This window comes from Pholcus phalangioides, unplaced genomic scaffold (genome assembly GCF_987345545.1).
Source record: "Pholcus phalangioides strain wild (caught in Gottingen) unplaced genomic scaffold, Ppha-v1.0 ptg000016l_1, whole genome shotgun sequence".
Lineage (NCBI taxonomy): Eukaryota > Metazoa > Arthropoda > Arachnida > Araneae > Pholcidae > Pholcus > Pholcus phalangioides.
Genome location: NW_028301609.1, coordinates 2,145,936 through 2,168,602, shown reverse-complemented (window position 1 = coordinate 2,168,602; position 22,667 = coordinate 2,145,936). Strand labels below are relative to the sequence as shown.

Sequence of the window (22,667 nt, the reverse complement as noted above, 5' to 3'; positions counted from 1 at the left end):
ATCGTGCTGCAAGTGTGATTGTATGGGATAAATTTTTCCTAACCAAAAAAAATCAAAACAACGCAAATTTTAAAGTATCCTAAATCAAAATTATCCTAATTCCTTCCCCCCCCCCCTCCCACCTCCAGTTATGCACACATTTATTTTAGTTGCTTAAAAGTTAACTAATATATACTGTATATATACATAATACTATTATATACATAATATAACTAATATATACTGTATATATAATTAGTTATATTTATATGGCTTATATATTTCTTACTTTATTATATTTATATAATTAGCTTTTCTTCATGAATAAGACATAGTAGTGCTAAACACAGTATAAAAATGTCGACAAGTGATCATACATCAATCAAAATGAATCTAAGTAGTCAGGAAAAAAAGAGTTCCCCTGATACTCAGAGGGGACGAATTTAGGAATTCAGCTATAGCAAAAATTGTGACTGTTCCTGACTAAATGACTACAGCTACATATCTATAATGAATATGCAATGCAATATTCAATTAGCGATCTATAAATATCAATCACTAATTGATGGAAAAAACTTTCCATAAGGCATAAATATAACTGTTCAAAGTTGTTGATTTCGCACTGTGACAAGTTGTAACAAAAACTATTTTTGAAAAATTAAAGCGTGAGTGAAGAGAACAAAGCAACTGCATCACTGCAAGTAGTCAACTGAATGGGTCTGAAGAGTTTTCTGGCACTTTCACAAGATAGCAGCTCTGTACATGTAAATTAGAAAGGGGGACAAATTTACGTTATGGGACGAGTTTCGTGCACTTTCCTTAAATCTTTGGATTAAACTTGTTTTCAGAAATCAATTATTTGTTTGATTCACATTGGTGCCTGTAAATGATGATGGGGGAGAGAGGATCAACTTTATTTTTTTTCGAGAGGAACCCACTTTCACTCAAAAAAAAAATAACCCAGATTTTGCCAACAACCTAGGTCCCAGGACTCAGGTAAATTAGAGTGGAGTGCCATCTCTGTCTCAATATCATGAACCTCATTAAAACACAGTTGTGAAACAGAATAAATATAAAAAATATAAATAACAGTATTTCTGTTCCCATTAATAGTCCCAGCAGGCAACAATTGAATTTTTAAAATGCTTTTGAATTGTGGACAGCAAAATAAATCTCTGCAAATTCTAGAACTAAAATATTTTTTGTACTATAATTTACATTTTATATTAAACAATTTTTATTTATACATGATTTGCATTTTGATTTATATTTTTATCTTGAACTTGATATAAGTTGTTTTGAAATTCGCATTTTATATGATGCGTCAATTTGACTAAGGTTTTCTCATTTGGCTACAACTTTTTCCATCTGATTAGTCAAATTGCTACAATTGATAAAAAGTCAGGGCGAACTCTGACAGCGGGTCATGTTCTGGATAGGAGAAGGGGATATCTCTGTGAATCAAATGATTGTCTAAAAGTATGTTCTATACAAATGTTCATTTACTTTCATTATCTACTAGTCGGAAAAGCTTGCAAAGAAGCCCATTAATGAGAATTCAACATATGTAATGTAGCACATATAACAAATTTAAACCAAATATACAGTTGATCCCTTTCATAACGTTCCCATTAAGAACATTTTTCCACTTAGTACAACTGATTTTCATGGTCCTAACTTTAAATAATTCTTATTAAGATTTCCCATTTGAAGTGTTTTCCTGCTTACAACGTTTTTTATGACAGTTTTTTGGAAAGCGTTATAAGCAGGATCCACTGTAATAAAAAGCTAGAGGCACGCATTTATATATTTACTAATAAATCAATCTATAAATTCCTTTCGGATTGACTTTTCATTTCTTTAAAAAAATCTTAGCTCTTTCAATAATATCTTCTGATTTAAATTTAAAAAGCAAATGAGGTAATGTAGAAGAAGCAATTATAAAGGGGTGAATTCGGCACCCCCTCTAGTCCAGAGCCTGTGGGGGGAAGTGGAACTAAATCCATCTGCTCTATGTTGGTCAATGCCCTGAATCTATCCTCCAAATTGGTTCTTCATGGATTTTAAATTTGAAATTTAATGTACACATATTTGTGTTGTAGGTATGTGTGGTTTTTGTGGCGATCCAGAGCTTTTTTCAAAGGAATAGCCTACTCAAAATTGGAAACCTTAGAAAATCTTATTTTTAGCTGATTACCACTTTACCACTACGCAATCGTGGGTTGCAAACCCTTATTTTCACCAAAATTGGGGGGAGGTCCCCCCGCCCCAAGAAAATGAAAAATTAAAAATACTTTTGTAGAAAATTAAAATATTAGAGAAAATAGTCTTTTATACTATGTTAATTTAAAATTCTTTTTGAGCGTTAATGACCCACAATTTCTGTGAAAGAAATCCTTCTGCCTCTCCTAAAGCTGATTCTGCTTACACACCAGTGATTTTTGTGATGCGAAACGGTGACTATCTCATAGCAGCTAGATGATAAAACTGTGAATATTCAAAGTAAAGTTTTACCTTGTGTCAGAAATAAGAGCAACCTCAAATTAAGTAACTTTAAAAATTTGTCGTTTCGAATATGTTTATGCTCTTGATCAATTTGACCACTACTTAATGAATAAAATTGCCAATATCTGCTGATTCATTAAATCAGTATTCAACTGTATTTGATCTTCTCTGGCATATCAATGACATCACTGAGCAACAGGCCTACAATGGTAAAATTATTTATTCACTATGCTTCATAAACAATTTCAAATGTAGATGGCAGCACTAAAAATCTACACAAAATACATTCAGATTGTTAGGTACACATGCTCATATTCCCCAGCATAACTCAATCTGTAGTAATTGCCCATGGTGATAGACCGGGATTATACTTAGTTTGAAAGAAAGAAAGTGGTATTGCACGTAATATCTAACTCAGTGTTTCTCAAAGTTTGTCTCTGCTCTTAGGTGTGTTGCCAGCCGTCATCAAAAATGTTATAGTGAGAGCTGTGGCTACATTGATGTGTGCTTTTGTACAGTGTTTTGAATTGGTTCTTTTTTGGACTGTTCTGGGGGGGGGCTTGAATGAACGTTATTATAGCAAAGTGAGCCACGGACAAAAGTTTAGAACGACTGACCTAATGATTTAAGGTGTTCAAGTTGTTGAGACAGACAGGCCAAAATACAACAAAACATATTTATATCACAAATAATGAATATTTGAGCATCAATGTTGTGAGCTGTACGAAGAATGAAAATGATTCTGTGGTACAAAATCCCAAATTTTCCATTGGTGAATATGACAGATTGTCTAGCCACACACACAGAAAATGTCTACACAAGTAAAAAAATGAAGGCTATGTTAGTGGACATATATCAACTTTTATTTTTATTTATTTTTTCAAAAAGACATTTATTCACTATCACTTACTCAAAGAAAGGGAAAAAAATATATGCACAACATGTTACAGACTGAAGTAATTTTTGATACACTGAGTTACATATGAGTTGACAAGGGGTAACTTGGTTACCCGTACTGACAACATACAATGAAGCTAAAACTAAAAGTCACTAGTGAAATTAGTATATTGCTATGTTAAAAGCAAGAAAAGAAAAAAAAAAATTCATGCATGAAAAAAATATAACATATCAGCAAATCAAGAAAATACTTGCACTGAGTATAAAAAATAGAGATAGCGGACAGGAATTGTAAAAAAAAATAAGCAAATCACGCTTCGGTGAAACACAATCAAAATGTATAAGTTTGTATAAGTATTAAAATAAGTTTCAATATTTGGTATGTTAGCAATGTATTGTTGAAGTTGTCGTTTGAAAGCAGGAAATGATGTTATATTTTTTATTTGAAATGGTAAAGTGTTGTAAATTTTAGGAGCAATGTAGATATAAAAAGTTTGCAAAAAATATTTTTTCTATGTGAGGGAATCTCAACACAGGGCCATCATTTCAACTTTTTCCAGGGGTAGGGGTAAAGCACATGTACTCAATGTATATATATATATATACAATTTTTAGTGTATTTTTAAAAGCCAGCCCCCCCCCCCCAAATATCTCAATGACCACATGCCTGAATCTCAAAGACCACATGAGGTCGTCTCAAGGAAACATTCATTTTGGGTGTGCAAAGATTTCTGTTTTTGTGCAGAAAAATTATTGCTTTATAGAAAAGTTGTCGTAGGTTTAGGATATATTTATTATATAAAGAAATGTCATTTGAAGTTGAGTATCCTAAAAACTTGAGAAATTTGAATTGAATAATTATAATTGGTAATAAGTTGGTCTTATAATCCCCGCCCCATGTAAGTTATTGATATGTTATTTTGTCTCCCACAGAGCTACGAATCCATCATCGTTTCGCTTGGAGTTTTTTGCTAATGATTTAAGCAAGAGAAGTGCCTGTTCATTCCAGCCACTCGGAAGGTAAACTCTCATTATGACTGTGATGATAGTCATTAATATGAAGATAATTGTTGCCATATTCATAATTTCTAAATTTTTTCTATATTGATTATAGCTACTCCCCCCCCCCCTTTCTATAAGATAACGTTCTCATGCATATATAATCCAGTTTAGAAGAGTTACATATTTTTACCAATTCAAACTTGCAATGCGTGAGTGTTTAGTCTTTTTGGGAGAAAAAAAAATTAACTAATTTCTCATATTTAGAAAGGTTAGTGCATGTTTCAGCTTTTTTTTCTAAATTTGTGTTGTTTTTTTTTTTCCAGCCTTGATTACAAGCAAAATGTGGAAATTCAGTTCACAGTTTCGAGCAAGGTAAACATCTTTACTGCTTTTAACTCATTCATAAAACCATTCATTCTTAACCAGTCAAGTGGTTACGACGGCGTTTGCCATCGCTGATATGTGTAATCGTGTTGCCTCCGACGGCATTTGCAGACACACAGACTTTTCTGTCTTTTTCACATAGATATGACGAAATAATTTGTCGTACATGTGCTGCCATCTCTGTACAGCCATCCTTCTACTTTATTATCTCATCACTAGATGGAGTTGACAATTATATTTCAAGGTCTGAGATTATTATTCCTATTATCTTTGTCATGCTTTGCAAAGCTGCATCCCCATCGTTTTTGTTTCAATTTCCAACTGCCTTGCAAAGATGCATCTGTTTTATTACTCATATATGTTTTAGCAAAGGTTCAACTACTATGGTTCCACATAAATCCATCAACAGCATTTCTTTTAGTCACAGGACATTATGACCGCCCCTCCCCACTTTTAGGGTGTCATATTATGTCTCGACACATTCGAGCTGTAAAAAAACATGCTATAAAAAAAATATTTTAATATTTTAAACTTCCAAGAAAAGGAAAAAAAGGGGAAAAGCGCGCACATTTTCAAAAAAAAGTGGGCACTGCATTTAACGCTCGGAGAAATTAATTGGACAGTTGACTGGTTAGCCTTTGAGCCATTTTTAAATTTTTCCTGATCCGCATTATAACTGCCACAGTGGAAATCACAAAACCTATAAATTACCCCTATTTTCAAGAAGAATATTTTCCCCGATCTCTTAAGCTGATAAATATTTTCCCCTCCTGACACGAAATAATTATAAAACAGTGAAAAAAAAACTATCGTTTTCTGTTATTTATACTGTAAGCATAATTGTATACATCCTCTAAGAGAAAGAAAAAAAACACCCTTTCTCTCTTCTGTTATCAGACTTTAAACAGAATCTGACTCTGCTCACTGGTAGTTGATTGACGGGACGGAGGAAGAAAAACATTTTATCAGGAGAAGAAAACTTACAATGGTATCTGTGTGTGTGTGGGTTGCTGATATGAGAGTATTTTAAGAACCCGAGATAGATAACTCGGAATTCCCAAAGTAAGGCATTACAGGGTGTCAAAAGCTCAAATGTCCCTATTTTTGAGCACCTTTAAAGGAAATTATAAAGGATAAGAATAGTTTATAAATAGGAAGCAAGACTCTGGGTGAAATACACATTTTCTATCAGGTGAAAGTACACATCACACATTGATTTCGATATTGTTCCTTTGCTCTTCAAAAATTTCACTGAGGTTTTCTGAATCCCAAATTCAGCAATTGCATTTATTAACCCAACCCGGTTGGATATGTAAATATTCTCTTATCTGAAAAAAGAATGATCCTGGAGAGGAAATCCGGTTCACCATTGATGAGAGCTAACATCTCCAAAACAAAATTTTATCCTTTTCTCTTGGGGTGACATCATTTGCCTTCTTTTGTTTGCTTGTAACAATGGCAGCGTATGTAATGATGCTTTCAGAAAATGTCATCAAACTCGCAGAGATGGCAGATAATTTTTTTAATACTGTCACCCTATATGTGGCATTACTGGTTTGAAATCAGAGAAATTTCATCCAGACACCTTGTGGAATAGATTTTTACAGTGGAACTTCTGCAATTGTAATTCCTACCATAAATATGCTGGTAATCCAAAACACTCGTATATGAAAACGAACTTCCCTTCCCTCAGAAATAATAAAAACTCAAATGATTCATTTCACAAACTTCTTCACTCCAGCGTTGATTTCTTTTCAGATATAAGCGCAAGCAGGGTTATTTCATGTTATTTGTATTTCTACTTATTTTATTTCGGAGGCTTGAGTATTTTCAGAATGATACAAAAGAGATGTGGCATGGTAGCCCGGTCGATAAGATGCTCGCCTAAAGTACCAAAGGATGTTTAGAGGTGTCGCAAGTTCGATACCCGGTTTGTCCTTGTCAGAAAACTTTCCTGGCGCAGGGGTACAACAAAATACGGCGTCTTGACCGCAGCAAAAAATTGCTACCACAGGGAGTCCCCCACCGAGGGGTTAGCGTACCAACCTCTCGATGAGTATTAAAAAAAAGCCTGCAGAAAATGACCATGGTGCGACAAAAATGATCAACAAAAGAGATGTGGCTTCACTTTGAAACCCCAGCTGGACCAACAAGAGGGTAAGAAAGTCCTTAATGGAACTGGACTTGTGTTAAGAATGTCGCTCTGGTAGTCAGTGATGTCTCAACAATTGACCCCATGAGAACTTCTTTTTAACCATACATACACCTCATACACATTTCTCTGGTTTCCGTGGGGACTAAGGATGAACCCCAAGTCTAACGGAGGGAGGGCCCACTATCGAAAGTCTTCATTGATACTGATATGAATACATATTCTTTTTAATTTAGTTTTTCATTAAAATAATAACAGTCCTAATAACATTCTGGACTCGCATTGTGAGGTTACAGGGTCGACTCCTGTTTGGGGCACAGTCTGCTGAAGTTTTTTCTAATTTAAAGTTGCAAATGTGAGCTGGTCTCCCATTAGAAAAAGTCTTCCTTTTAAAACTCTAATATCAAATTGTAACAGGCCAGAACCACAAACGCCAATGCATGTTTATTAATATACACCAGAACCTCTTCTTATGCAAACAACTCATTAAAAGTTCTTGGGAAAAAATGGGAGAAAGAACCCATTCCCAGACATTTGCTGAGCCATTTTGATCTTGGGCCACTGAAGGTTTCCATAATTAATATTAAATGTTTTCATGAGATTTCTCATGACCTAAGGGGCCCAGACCCATGTATAATTGTGCTCTTGCATTGAAATGGCCCTATCAGAAATTTTGCTCGCCCATTCAGTACATATAGTATATTCCAGAAGAAAGACACCCTATACTATCAGTCCTAGATCATTATTGAATGCAGTGGCATCATAAGAGATAAGTGAGATTGTATAATATTTTATCATGTGTATATATTGTTTGTAATTTGTGTTAATTGCATTTTTAATTGGGTTGCTGTATTTTTGAAACATATGACAACCATATTTTTATGGGCATCTTTTTATCAGCCACCTCGTTGGGCATTTTGCCTGTTGTGGCGTTGTATTTGTATTTGTATTTGTGTGCAAGCTCGATTGCAGGGCCAAAATCATACAAAATTTTATTCATTTTGAACTCTTTTCTCTCTTCCAACTTCAATATTTCATTTTATTTTATTAATGGGAATTTTATTTAGTGTTTAGTAACTGAAAGAAATTTTTTACAGAAATAAAAAACCCCAAATGTTTTTGTGCCACGAGTCCTCTAAACTAATGTGGACAGCTCCTAGTTGAGTGGCATTATAAGGTCTGCAGGTCAAAAAAACCATATTGATTAATAGTTTTCAATTAGTTGTGATTATGCTGCTGACATTGTCATAAATTCTATCACAATAGACATTTAGACATGTCTATTATGGAAGAAATATAACATGTGATTGGAAAAAATTAAGGTGCTATCTATTCTTAGATGGATTATAATAATAATGACTGCATTCCACTTAGAGGTTTTTTTAATTTATTGCTGCACTATAAATAAATCACATTCATACCTTTTATGGACTTTGCTTCTTACTTTCAGCCACCTGAGCATTTCACCAGCTGTGACAATTATATTTTGCGTGGTTCAATTTCAGATTCCCACTGATGGTCTAGTGCTTAGAGGCTTATATAGTGCTGTAACTCTTGCAGTTTATGGTGTTTTGACAAAGCCTAGTTCTAAGGAAAGAGCTGCTCCTGCCCCACCTCCTCCCCCAGTGACTTGTGCACAAACTCAAGGTATTGTACTGCTCCCATATTTTTTTTAATGGTAATTTACATATGAACATACATATTAAGGAACTGCAGCATGGCAAATTGCACTCTTTGATAGAACATGAATTATGTCAAAGTTGTGTGCTGTTTAATAATAATAATAAAAATCTTTTAACTATAAAGACTAGCCAAAAATATGAAAATTTGTTTTTTACAATCAATTTAATGTATTAACTCAAATATTTAAAGAAGAAGAAAAAGCATGTATACTTTTTCTTTTGTGTGTTTGCAACATTTTGAAATTCAGTGGTCCTGTGAATTAAAAATTTTAATTTCTTTCTTTGTGTCTTACCATCAAGCTGAACGACCTAATAGTGATAGTGGTGGAAGTGACTGGGATCGTCATCAAAGACCAATTGAGGCAGTTACAGATTCAACTGCTGCAGCTACACATTCTCATTCACAACCCTTGATTGATGGCCCAAGGTACAGTGAAGTCCCACCTATCATCCATCCTAAAACTGAGCCACATGTACAGTACAATGCTGAGATACCTCAGCCAGTGTATCCAGATCAACCTCCACCAAATGTTGGCTATCCTGAATGTATTCCGGCATCTGTGCCACCCCCTGTGCCATATAATGCTTATGATGCAAGGTATCAGAAGCCATGGCCATCATCTGAAGAGCATTATCATAATCAGAATGAGAACTTTGATCCCCAAGTGTACAATCGACCACCAGATACATCTTCATATTTACCCCCAGCTTCTGTACCTCATCCTACTTGGGAACCAAAAGAGTGTCATGTGGCTGAAATGGCTAAGCAAGAACATGACTCATATGATCAGAACATTCATGAACATAAGCCTCATACACGGAGTAAAGATCGCAGAGACAAACCTTGGGAAAGGGATGGGAGTTCCTCTGAATATAGCAAGGATGATGAAAGAGACAGAGATTACAAAAGGAAAGATCAGGATTCCAGATCGTGGGAAAGAAGTTCTTCTGAATCAGACAGATATAGAGACAAGGACAAAACTAAAGAGAGCTCTACCAGAGAGCGGGAAAGGGCCAGAGACAAAACAAGAAGTCACGACAGTTATAGTGACAGAAATGCTCGTCCAACGGTTAAGCGACCAGTCACTCCACCAACACCCCCGTCCTCTTCACACAGAATGCCGCAAACGCCCCCAGAACCCGACAAACCTTCTGGTGGCCCAAGGACACCAAAGGAAGAATCTCCCAGTGAAACACTCGAGGACAGAGATCAAAGCACAGGAACACATACTACAGATTACCATGGTTCATCTTCTTCCGAGAGAGGCAGAAGTGGAGAGCTAATATATAACCTGTCTGAAGGAGAAGTTCAGGAAGGAGAGAACACTGATGATGATGGGTATGAGGAAATAGTCAGTGAAGAAGAGATTATGTCTGATGGTGAAGATCGTGTTTTGGATATGGTTAGTATTTTCAAAGTAAATAGTAGTATAGTACACTAATATACAATGCTCTTAAATCAAAATAAAACATTTTTATCCATTTCATAGATAAAAATGTTTTCTTTTGGTTGAAGATTATTGTGTATTTATAAGTATAATACTGCATGTTTTTTAAATACAGCTTAATGTTCATTCACAATAAATTTTGTTTTAATTCCGAAAATTCATTTACTAGCCTGTTAAAAACTGAAACTGATCCATTAATCTGGACACTTACACTTCTCTAGTTACTTTTTTCCTCAACTTGGGTCTTCAATGTTTGTTACCTATCTAAAACCTATTTGAGCTGTTTTGTATTTTGGTGAATCTTTTTTTCTTTACCACTTATTTTTTGTTTGAGAACGATAGAACATTTTTGAAATACTGTTTTGAATTTGCCACCAAACTTTACATCTTTCTGAAAACCATAAATATGAGCATTCTGTTGTGATTCATCAAGTACCATTACTAGAAAGAAAAATATTTTCTTAATAGAATGTTAACTCTTGTTAATAGATAAGGAAGTGTCAGATTATAACAAAAGAGATCAATATGAAAGATACAATGTTGGTAGTCGTTCCAGCTTAGGAAAGTACAGCTTTGAAAACTTTAAAGAATTGTTGGCACATACTACGAGACTTATAGCATCATAATTCAGTTTAAATATTCTGATTTTACTTTCTACCAGAATGGCACCAAACTTGGTAGGGGAACTAATGACGACATGGGAAAAAAGAGATTCTTTACAACATAGTTGGTTAAAGACAGCCACTGTGATACCCAAGGTGATGTCTATCAACTTCATTAGCCAAATGTGCAGAATTTGCTATAGTTACCAATTTTTTAGCTTAATAAAATTCACTAGCAGTTCCTGTTCAAATAACTAGAATTTAAAATATGAGGATATAGAAGAAAACTGAGCAGATCGATTGTGATGGGTAAATTGGGAGATTGTATACAGTTCCTCTCTTCCCTTAACTAAGATTTTTCTTTTCAGAAAAGATATGAATTAAAATGCGCAAATGATCATATTACTGGTTTAGATATGTGGTAGTTTGTGAAATAAAGGAGAAAGAGATGCATTAAATTCATTATCTCGAATAGTTCTCTAATCCAGCATTTCTTATGTCACAAAGAGTCATAATTACAGAGTTTCAACTGTAAATAACAACTGTAATATTCAACTGTCCTATTTTCAGAGTTTCATATTCATTTGTTAAATAATGATGAATAAAAAAAATAGCAACTTTTTTTCTATCTTTAATTGCCCTTCTGATGCAGAGATTGATTACAACAGCGATATAATTTGTGTTGACCACATATACATTGACTATGAAGTTTTTAAATAAAGATTATTTGGTGAAGAGAGACAGCACAAGTATATACTTTTCTAATAATATCTTACTAATGAGATTGTTTCAGTTTAAATATTCCCATTTTTATTGCAGTGCATTGTTTTCTTGTTATATAACCATAATTCAGTCAAGTATAGAAAATCACTTTCCATCTTGATATTATATTGTTTAATTGAAAACTTGTTATGGGGGATTATTGATGATAGATAAACCCATAGGCACTAATCCTAAAATTTGATATTGCTGAAAATTACACCAAATTAAGAGTACCACTTTACACTCTGATCTGAGCATATTGTTCTTATGACTTTAATATTCAAATTGCTCAGTTTGTTTTTAGATGTTTTAAACCACAGCTATTCATTATAATTATGTTTTGTGAAACATTTCATGATATAAATTATTTTTCATGAATTAATATGAATAATGATGTGAATGAATATTTATCATTGATATGTAACACCAAAATCATCTTTACAGGCTGAAATTGATTATGACCTTGGTGATGAATCGTGGAACTATATAAGTTTCAACCCTTATCATTGTGAACTCACGTCTAACGTGGTAAGTAGAAAAATTTCCTGTTCTCATTTATTAGAATTTACAGTGTTCAGAAAAATCATGAAATCAACTCATTTTCCAAAACATGCTCTTTCTTAAATTACATAATCGTGTCAAAAATCATATCATTAGCTGTATCATGCATAGTATCGCAAGATAGTATATTTGTATTATATCAATGTTGTTTATAAATTTCTAGTATTTTGTTGTATAAAAAAGTTAGTTTAAAAAAATTGCTTCTAAATCATTTTTGAATTGTGTAATTTGCAATCTATATTACACTATATTGTGTGTGTGATTACTGTATAATTTACAAAACTTTTTCCACTACAGTACTTGGAAGACCCCACAGCAACATTGATGGAAACCTTGTCAAAAAAGAAACAGCAAAATACCTCATCTGAACAACAAGAGGAAGCATCTCTTGAAGAAAATAAGCTTTCACAAATGATTCATCAGTTTGATGGAAAAGAGCACACAGAAAAGTTAGTTGCATTTTGATACTTATACAGGGATGTACCAACTTGTGTCAGTAATTTATTTTAACACCCATGATGCAAATTGATGTGAATTTTTCCCCTGACAATGCATTTTCCTCTGTTTTTTTTTATTTGTTATTACTTATGATGTTATATTCATAATATCTTTATTTAGGTGGGTAGAAGCGATAGAGTCATTAACATCCCAGATTATTGCAGAATCCATTCTAGAGTTGAAATCTGAGAAATCACGAAATGGTATTCATTTTTATTTTTTAACCTAATTGTTGTATTGTGTCCAAGATAGGACAAAATCTGAGCTAGCATGTCCTGTACCTATTTTTCACCTTGTCGTATCCAGTTTCTATACACAACATGTTTAATTTTATAAGTACATGATAAGCTATTTATTTCATTTTTTTTTTAAATATTATTTTTTCAATTCAGCTCTATTTATACTAACTTTTTCCCCCATATGAATTTAATTTTTATAAATAGAAATTCTTTTTTTTTAACTTCCTAAACTTGACCCACTCAATGTTTATATAGATTTTGATTGTTAAAGCTTGTTTTCAAAGTAATGTTTATTTTTGGTTTGTTTCTTTAACTTTTTATTTTCAGATATCATTTCTACATTAATAGACTGGCTATTGGAAGCCTTGAATTTCGATGCAGCCCTGTGTCAGCCACAAACAGCTTATAAAGTACGGCATATAAAAGCTGGTATTCATCTTGCAACTTTGATGTTTAGAACATCAAATGAAATTGTACAGAAACTTCTGGTAAGCAGTTTTTTGCAAGAACAGAAAAATATATAGAAAATATCCATGAAATTCAATTTGCTTGGTCAGTCACAAACATTAGTGCCAACCCCAATAATAAAAATTTGGAGCATTTCAAATCAAACAAATTTGGAACCAGATTTTTCATGAAACAGCAAAATACATATTATAATTTTCTACCTGTAATACGCTTAAAAAATAGAACCAATAACATCTCCCGTTCTTCATTATTGAGGTAACATCCAGAAATATGCATATCTGTATTACAGAATAGTTTTTCCTAGAAGTAAGTGATTTGTAAGTGCAAATTATACACCATCCCAGACTATAGGCAAGAAATTATGATAGTTCAAACAATTTTTATAAAAGTGATATAAACATTTTTTATCAAAACGATTTCGTAATAAAACAGTATTGAAAATTAACTGCATTGCATACCTGCATCATATTAGATCTTTCCAATGATAATTCAGGAGGGGTAGACCCTAAAGAAATAAGCAGAATAAAAAAAATTGTCTCGTATATCATGTGTGTCTATGGAGAAAAACATAGTATAGGAAAAAAATGTGTAGAGGGTGCATATTTATTAGGCGTGTTTTTGGATCACCCCCTATTTTTTATTACAGATTCAACACTCACTCTTTCTTTTGGTCCATGTGGGCCCTTACGTTTTTCACTTTTCATTGAAAAACTTGATTAGGGTATAGATGGGATTGTTAGCAAATTTGCAGATGATGGAAGCTAATGGGGATAGGTGGGAATCCAAGTGCTAAGAAGATGCTCCAGATGAACTTGAATATGATTGCAGCATGGGCTAATGAATGAAGCATGACCTTTAGAGTTGAAAAGTTCAAGGTCGCTCATTGGTGCACACAGCCAACATTTCACTTACAAATTGAATTACTATCCCAGATGCAATTAGGCTCAATGATTTGGGATTTCTCATTGACAAACGGCTAAGGTATTCTGAACATTGTTCAGCGGTGGTGAAAAAAAAAAACAAATAGAATGCTCAGTTTCATTATTAAAGGTCTCTTCATGTTCTTCTATTGTCATTCTTGTACTTTTCCAAGGCCAGTTTGTGCATCAAAGTATTCCATACGATTTTTGAGACCAAAAGAACCTTAATCTTTTTTTTTATCCAAAGGTTCACAGGTATGGTTGGGGGATGCAGAAAAGAGATATGCGTGCTCTTGTTGCTACACAAGACTTGAGCTATTAACAAAGACTTGATTTCTGAAATATGTTTACATTGGAGGAACGCAGGTGTTGGAGGAAATGATCAAAGTGTTCCAAATTTTCAATGGAATGGATAGGATGGACTACGAGTTATTAATATACTGACAATCACACACACACACAGCTGCTACAACAAAGGGACATCAGTATCGTTTAGTAAGGGACAAACACCAGGTTGTGGTGTCAGTTTTTCTCTAATGGAGTTGTTAATAAATGTAATAGCATGCCCCCCCCCCCCAGGGGTTGTGAATTCTAACAAAATTAGCGCATTTAAAAAAAAGTAGCTATGATAAACATAGTGGGAGAAATCGAGAAGCTATCCATACTTAAATAAGATAACCATAATCTTTTTTTATGGGCAGTGCATTATGTAGTATTACTTCGTTTTTTCTATCTTTCTTTTGTGATACGTACATGCTTTTACATTGGGTTGCTGTATTTTGGTTATATATATATATGTGACATCCATATTTTTATGGGCATCTTTTTTCACCTCGTTAGACATTTGCCCATTGTGGCTCTCGTGTTTGTATTTTGCTTTCAATACTATGAAAATAAGTAAACTTTTTCTGAAACTTCTTGATGCCTTCGTGGTGCTTGTTTTATCTTTTTAAAAAAAAATTATAAATTGAGTATTTTTTTTATATATTTTGTCAAATGATCTAACAAGTGCATTTATTATTGAAAAATTTAAGTTAGCCTTTCGTGTCCTGTAAGTTTATACCAAACTTAGCTTCAACTAAGGAGGCCAAGCTCTTAGACATTAAAACTAATGGAAGCAGCAGGGTGAAATCCTGACATAGATTTTGGCATACAATTGGTATTGTATTTAACCCTTTGATTGGAAAGCATTAAAATGTCAATAGAAGAAAAATTTGAAGGGGTTGCTTGAACAATGTATCAAGCAAATGAGTTACCCTGAATGCTATTACATGACAAAAAAAATTATCAATGTGTGAAAAAATATGAGGTGTTGCACTTCACTCAAAATATAAAATGTCACTATTAATATGATTTACATAGATTTTAGTAGTATAAAAATGTAATTTATTGTTTGCCAATTTCTGTATCATTGTTGAAAAATACACAGCAATAGGTATCTTCCACACAATGGTGTTTCCCTCCAAAATGCAAGGGTTAACAATCATCATTACTTAGCTTGTCAAGAAATACGAGACATGAGTATAGAGCTATTCTGCTGGTACTTGTGGAAACTTCATGAACAGCTTATCAGTAAAAATTGAATGTTTAGGGAGTTGCTTAAAAGCATTGATGCTGAAACAAACTCAAAGTATATAATGTCTTTATTTGAAAAATATAAGAAACTCTTGTTGCTTTTGAGATTACATTCTTTAACCCTTTATTTAGCAGTGTCAATCTTGCTGCCTGAGATCCCTGTCAACAACTGATTACACTTCTATACCCTGTCTTACACTTCTATACAGGTTACTCAGTTTGGACAGAGTATTTCATGTCTGATCAAGTGAGATACTAAGGTTGAAATGAAAATGAGCTTCTGGTTGTAATTTTGATTTACTCTATTGTTTCTTGATTGGCTATTGTTGTAAGAGCCGCTGACGTTAAATGGTGGAGAGCTGGTATGGTGGCTGATTGGGTCATTTTAAACCATTCTAAGATTGGCCGTAGTTGTCAAGCCTTATTGGGCATTATTATTAGCCAGTGTGATGGTGTTGAAATCTATAATGGAATGGATTTATAATAGCATTTGCTAACTTTTCTTCTTTTTCTTTCATAAGCATCAATTTAAATCCCCTCTTGTTAACCTAATAATGCTGGAGTTTTTACTTCTTGCACAATTTTTACCTGATGAATTATATTTTATCTTTCCTGTAGGACCACGAAGTGCCAAAATTGCTGTTGCAGTTGATGGAAGCTCCTTACATGGCTCTCCCCATAAAATTAATGATGATAAGAGCCTTGGATGCTGTCACAAACTGCAAACTTGGACTTCTGTTCTTCATAAGTAGAGATGTGGATTTCAGCCCTCCCAAAAGCTTTGACATGGCAGATAGCTACAACTCACAAGAAATATGTGGTGAAATTAAGCATTTTAGAACATGTTACCAAAACTTACTAAGAATTCTTATGTCTAAGCAGGTTTGTAACCAATTATTTTTTTTTTCTTTTGTAATTTTTTGTGAATGAAATATATATATATATATATATACACACTTTTTTTTCAATATTTTGTTAGATTTATTTTAGTATTACATTAATATTTTCATGGAATACAGTCATTTCAAAAACTTTTTTAATCTATTATAATGCAGTCTCAAAATTCCTGTAACTGTTTTATTTTTAAAAGAAATTCTAAGTTTTCTTTTATTCATTTTGATCAATTTGAAGACATTTGAATATCACTAACAAAAGAAAAAAGTTTTTTTGCTCAAGAAAATAATCTAGCTAAAATTTGAAAACATTTTCTTCCATGCATAAATTTGTCTTCAAAAAAAAGTTTTTGTCATTAGGTTTTAGGTTTTTTTTATTATTCATTATTTTGTACTGTGTACTTAATTAAATACTTTTAATTGTTCATTTAGCTTACAAGGGCTGTTGTTGCAATTACTAGTTTAGTGCAAAAAATTCATCTGTTTGAAGTTCTGCAAGGATTGCAAGATTGTATTGAAAGGTTAGCAACTTGTAATATGCATGTTATAGGATGAATATGAAATACTTGAAAAAAAAACTGCTAATAAGTTGTTTAAAATTTAACAAATTAAATTTTAATTGAATAAAATTTAAAATTTTTTAAACAAGTTAATTAAAATTTAATTTGTCGAAATGGTCGTTTTCAAAATTATTGTCTTGACAATGGCCTTTCAAATATATTTTTTACTTGCCTGTTATTCTCCTCAGCCTTGTTCAAAGTTCTCATGCAGAGTTGCACAAAAGCTGTGTGGGAACAGAAGAGGCAACGGATAGTACTACCAGAGCCTCAACGGAAATATCAACCCAGCCTGTTACAGAAATGGAGATTGATCCAACAGAAACTGCAGTTGGCTCTACATCTTGGGAGGATAATGTTCAAATTATTATAGCAACCTTGAATAAGATTACCTCTATATATCGCAATGCAGGAAAAACAGTTGTGAGTTTAATCAAAGTTATCTTTTAATTCAAATATTACCATAATGTTGTTGAATTCATTCAAATATAATTGTTATTGATTGGTTTGAGGGATTTTCTTTGCTTTAGAAAATCAATTCCTTCCTTATAAAAAATTATAAATCAGTAGTTTTTTTTTAACATTCTTTTCCAAACATGCATTTTCACATAAAATTGATACAGTGGATAAAGTAGCTACAGTGAAACCCAATCAATGATAGAACAAATGAATACAAATGTACCAAAAATTCATATTTTTGGCTTCCCTGATTTTTTTTTTAGAGGTACTTAACATTTAGTTAAAATAATATTGATGATCCCTTTAAGCTTTGTGCCAAAATAACCATTTCTTTTTATTGCTGAAGCTTCCTGTTTGTTGTTTTTTTTAATTAAATCCTTAATACAACCATTGGTGTTACTTTTTAAAATGCTGTATACTCTAATTGGCAGAAAGATTTAATTCTCCTCAGTTTTGTGTTAACTAATTTTTTTCTTAATGATAAGACTAAAAAACAGTTATCAATGTTTTTGCATAGTTAAAGAATTAAACTTAGTCAAACTACAATAGAGCGTAAGGACCTGGAATGACATTTCAACCAAAAGAAACAAGTCAGCTGAAGATAGAATCTCTTTCCAAGTTTGTGGAAAATAAAATTTTTTTTAGTTTTTATGAAATAGAAAAGACTAATTGTGCTGAAGTAGAAAACGAGTGCCATAGATTTCAGTGGGGATGTGTGCTTGAACCATACAATTTTAGCATTAAATCAAGGATTTTAATAAATCAATAAACTTCATAATCAAAGATTAATGAATCAAATTATCGATTTTTATTTTCTTAATTTGTGAATTATGGATTTAATTAATTTTAATTTATACTGATTAGTTGAGTATAATAATGACACAAATTTTCAATAAAGTTTTCTACATGTGATAAATGTGGTGTAGAGTATATCTTGGAAGTTTATATGATGAGATCAACGCAACTTCATTTATAGATTTTATTTCCATTCTTTTTAGGTGTTTAAATTATTATTTCATTAAATTTTAATATATTTATATTCATTCAAGGGTCAGTTCAAGAGATTTCTACCTGCTTCCAAACAGTTTGAATCTTCCAAATGTCTATATGATCCACATTGTGGACTATTACGCATGTTCAAAGAAAGGTAAATTTTAATATCTGCTATAGACTTATTTTATGTTCGGTTCAAAAAGAAGTGAAAAAAATTATTTCTGTTGTATGAAATTACCCATTATCCACGTAATATTTTGATTTTGATTCATTTATTGATCATTTTAAATACTTTTTATAACATTTTTTAGCATTAAAAAAAACTTATTTTTCTTTATCTCTTACCGCATTCAATGTTTATTTACCTTCACTATTGTAATGCAGTTTTTTTTAAACAAATTTTTCAATTTGAGATCACAATGGTGATAGAATTCTGTTGAAGTTGTTCAAAGCTGTATGCGATCTAGAAGTATAATTTCATTCCATAACTGTAACATTGATTTCCAAGTTTTCACATTTTCTTTTTTTCAGCAATCTTATGGAATACTTGTTGTCATTTCTTTCATCTTCACCATCACTTCTACATTACTCTGCCGTAATTCTAGCTGTCCGTGATCTCATGATGGAATTTCTTCACAGTCTAGATGGAATGTTGTTCCTATTATCTTCCTGTGAAACTATTAATGGAATTCAGAAACTTCTTCTACAGAATTTGGTAAATTTGCAATTTATTGCAATGAAGGCATATGTTATTAGTTTTCTGATCAGATATCAAATCTGTTGGTTTTTTTTTTTTTTTGGGGGGTTTTTTTTAATGGTTTTACAGTAAGCTACAGAAATTTTATAAGAAAAAATAATTTGATGATTTCAAAAAAATCACAAAATTTTACTTTGCATTTGTATTGTCACCATTTTAAATAATTGATTGGTGATTACTTTGTAATTTGCATTTACTATTACTAAACCACATATGCACCTCAAACATTTCTCTGAAGGATGTATAATGAATCTGTGTATATTTCCCCCCCCCCCAAAAAAAGAAATGTTTGTTTGCTTTCTTGCGCGTGCGTGTGTGCAATAATGCATAATGATGGTGAATCCACCTTCCATACTGAAAGTGAAAGAGCACCAACTGTTACTCCTTGTACCATGGGTATTTGTTTTTTTGAAGTGGATGTTCAGGAATTAAACTGGCCTATTCAAAGCTCAGATCTTAATCCTGTTGAACATCTTTGGAGGGGAAAAAATGACTTTTGACTGCAAGCACAAAGATGAAACAGCCAAAAGGTGTACTAAAAAACTCTTGCTTATAACATTTTATCGCTTGACAAACTCCAATTTTTTGTATCAACGAAGATTTCAGAAACCTTTTAAGAAGCGAAAGCACTGCCTCAATATTTTTCTCGCTTTTCTCAAGGAATACTTCTGTAGATTGTTATAATTTGCATTATTTTTCTTTTCTTTATCACCACCAGAATTTAACAATGTGTAACATAATATAAACACATTTTATCTAGGATGAAAGTCGAGATGATAGTGGTGAAGAAAACATTGCTCATAGCTTGGGCCTTCAGATTGTATTTCGACTGCAGGCAATGTTATATATTGATGCTTTATTTTTGCATCACTCAAAACGTGAGTATTATATATATATATATATATTATATTTTTTTATATCTTGCTGAAGTATCAACTAAATTCTAAATGAACACCTGAGTTGCAAAATTTTTCTTAACTAGTCAATTTTCAATGGAAAATTTTTTTTTAAATTGACAAATTGAAAAATCGTTAAATATTGTTTGGTATACATGCATCCCTTGCTTTACGTGATTAATTGGATCTGTGAAATAGTCAGGTAGGGAATGAAATCATGTGAAGTGAGTTGAATTTAGCATGGGAAAGATAGAGGTGTAGTTGTTGGTTTTTTTCAGGTGGATATTTAAAAAATTTAACCCAACTGCAAAGAAACTTAAAATGAATTAATTATTAAAACTTGTGAAAATAAATCCTGTGAAGTTAGGCAATCTGAATGAATTAAATTAGTACTTTCTGTCTTCACTATTCCTGATTGATTCCAGTGAGTGTAGATGTTTGCTTTCCTAAAGAGCCTGGTATGATAGGCTAACTCTTTTAAATGAAAGATGAGATTTGGCTGGCAAGTAGCGTTTTTTGTCTCCTTATAAAAACTTTAGTAGCAAAGCCAGAGAATTCTAAATACTTTAGCTAATATGTAAATTTTAGTTTCACTGGAACCACACTTTTTTTTGATTAAATTTATAATACAAGATATACGGAAGACTGGATGTTGTGAAGATATTTATTATTTCAGATGTTTATTTTTTAAGGAAGGAAAAAACTCATCTCTGCCTCTACCGGGAGAGGCAGAGATGAGTTTTTTCCTTCCTTAAAAAATAAACATCTGAAATAATAAATATCTTCACAACATCCAGTCTTCCGTATATCTTGTATTAACAAGTGGAGAGCGACATTCATGTCATATAAATTTATAATTGTCCGTGTGTTGTCAAACTTTGTTCATCAGGGAGATTTGTTGAGTTCTATCTGAGAATTTCTCTCATATTTGTCTCAGCTACATCTGAAATACAACGTATGAAATGAATGAATATGTATGTATGAATGAAAAATATGAATACAACGTTCATGAAAATTGTTTTTTTGGGTTCGAAGACTGTCATCTGTTTGAGTTAGTTCTCAACGTTTCCTCAACACTAGTGGTTGGCATCATCAGGAGAATAGATAAACTGGATCAAAGTCAAGTTTTCCGGAATCTCAGGTTGCATTTACGTACATGAGTGGCTTGACTTACACTATTGTTTTGCGATTGGTCAGTTGATTCTATGGCTGGCAGCGTATTGAAAACAGTTCTTATGCTGGTAGAACCTGATTGGCCGAGAGATGTGGAGTTATCTGATTGGCTGTTGTCGTCATTCTGTTGCTGGATCTTGAAGGGGAAGGTTCTTGTTCTTCTGTGAGCTGGTGTCCAGGATCTGCTCAATTTCAAAGTTTCTTCTCTTCTATTATAGCTGTTTTTGTGCTTGTATATTTCAATAGCCTCTCTGTAAACTCATGGAAAGAAGTGGTCAACATTAGCTATTACTTGTGTTTTGCCGAACTGTACACTGTAGTTGTCATTAAGCGCATGCTCTGCCATCGCAGACTTTTCTGTTTGGCATATTCTGCAGCATCGTTCGTACTCTTTTATTCACGTGACTACAGATCTTTTTGTGATTCCAATATATACCTGACCACAGGTGCCCGGTATTCGGTAGATCCCTGGTGTTTATAGAGGGATATAGTCTTCGAACCCGAAAAAACAGTTTTCATCAAATGATGGCCACGAAAACCTTATCAACTATTTAGAATGTATTATATCTCTAATTTGCAAACCTATTTCCAAGATTAAAGTTAAACTCGAAGTCGAATTTTGCAGGTTGGAATTCCTAAAATCAATTTTTAAAATTTGTGTTATAGCAAAATCACGTAAAGCAAAACTGTGTAAAGTGAGGGATATTGTATGTCCTTTCGCTGCATATAGCATATTTTAACACATGACCATTTCCATTGCATTTTTTATAACTGTTTCTAAACATTCAAATAGCACCTCTAATATCCATTCTCACCTCTAATATTTGAAACCTGGGATCAGAAACCAAACTTAGCTGGCGAGCTACTTAAAACGTTTCATTTAGCAAAGATCCAATATAAAATAAGTCTTTAGCAAAAAAATATGACATGCTTTTCTCAAATATATTTTTTTGTACAAAATTTTCCAGAAAAAGAAGTTGATGATCCTGAGGCAGTATCTGTGCTACAGCATATGTATACTATGATCTTCTCCCCAACTGGTCGAGCTGCAGTTGTTGAAGTTTTGTCAACTGATGATAACTTGAAGTCACTGTTACCTTTTGTTCAGATGACTAGTAAGTCTTTTTGTTCTATTCATAATTCATAACATTTTTTATGCTTATTCAACAATCATAAAATATATATATATATAAATTATAGTTATTTTTCATAGCTGTGGCAACAAGTATTAGAATGTTCATAAATCATCAAAATTTGTTGCCTAC

The 22,667-nt window shown here is 32.7% G+C and overlaps 1 protein-coding gene across 1 annotated transcript in view; it reads left to right on the top strand.

The window, feature by feature from the left end:
- The window catches only part of vir (VIR_N domain-containing protein), a 70,236-nt gene that overhangs the window by 9,435 nt on the left and 38,134 nt on the right, over positions 1–22,667 (top strand). Inside the window, exons 3-17 of the mRNA XM_089245804.1 lie at positions 4,315–4,401; positions 4,707–4,755; positions 8,425–8,566; positions 8,902–10,004; positions 11,858–11,941; positions 12,272–12,423; positions 12,593–12,675; positions 13,039–13,199; positions 16,293–16,556; positions 17,000–17,088; positions 17,316–17,547; positions 18,633–18,730; positions 19,108–19,291; positions 20,094–20,211; positions 22,371–22,517. Coding sequence (XP_089101930.1) covers positions 4,315–4,401; positions 4,707–4,755; positions 8,425–8,566; positions 8,902–10,004; positions 11,858–11,941; positions 12,272–12,423; positions 12,593–12,675; positions 13,039–13,199; positions 16,293–16,556; positions 17,000–17,088; positions 17,316–17,547; positions 18,633–18,730; positions 19,108–19,291; positions 20,094–20,211; positions 22,371–22,517 — 2,993 coding nt within the window. The remainder of the gene's footprint in view (positions 1–4,314; positions 4,402–4,706; positions 4,756–8,424; positions 8,567–8,901; positions 10,005–11,857; positions 11,942–12,271; positions 12,424–12,592; positions 12,676–13,038; positions 13,200–16,292; positions 16,557–16,999; positions 17,089–17,315; positions 17,548–18,632; positions 18,731–19,107; positions 19,292–20,093; positions 20,212–22,370; positions 22,518–22,667) is intronic.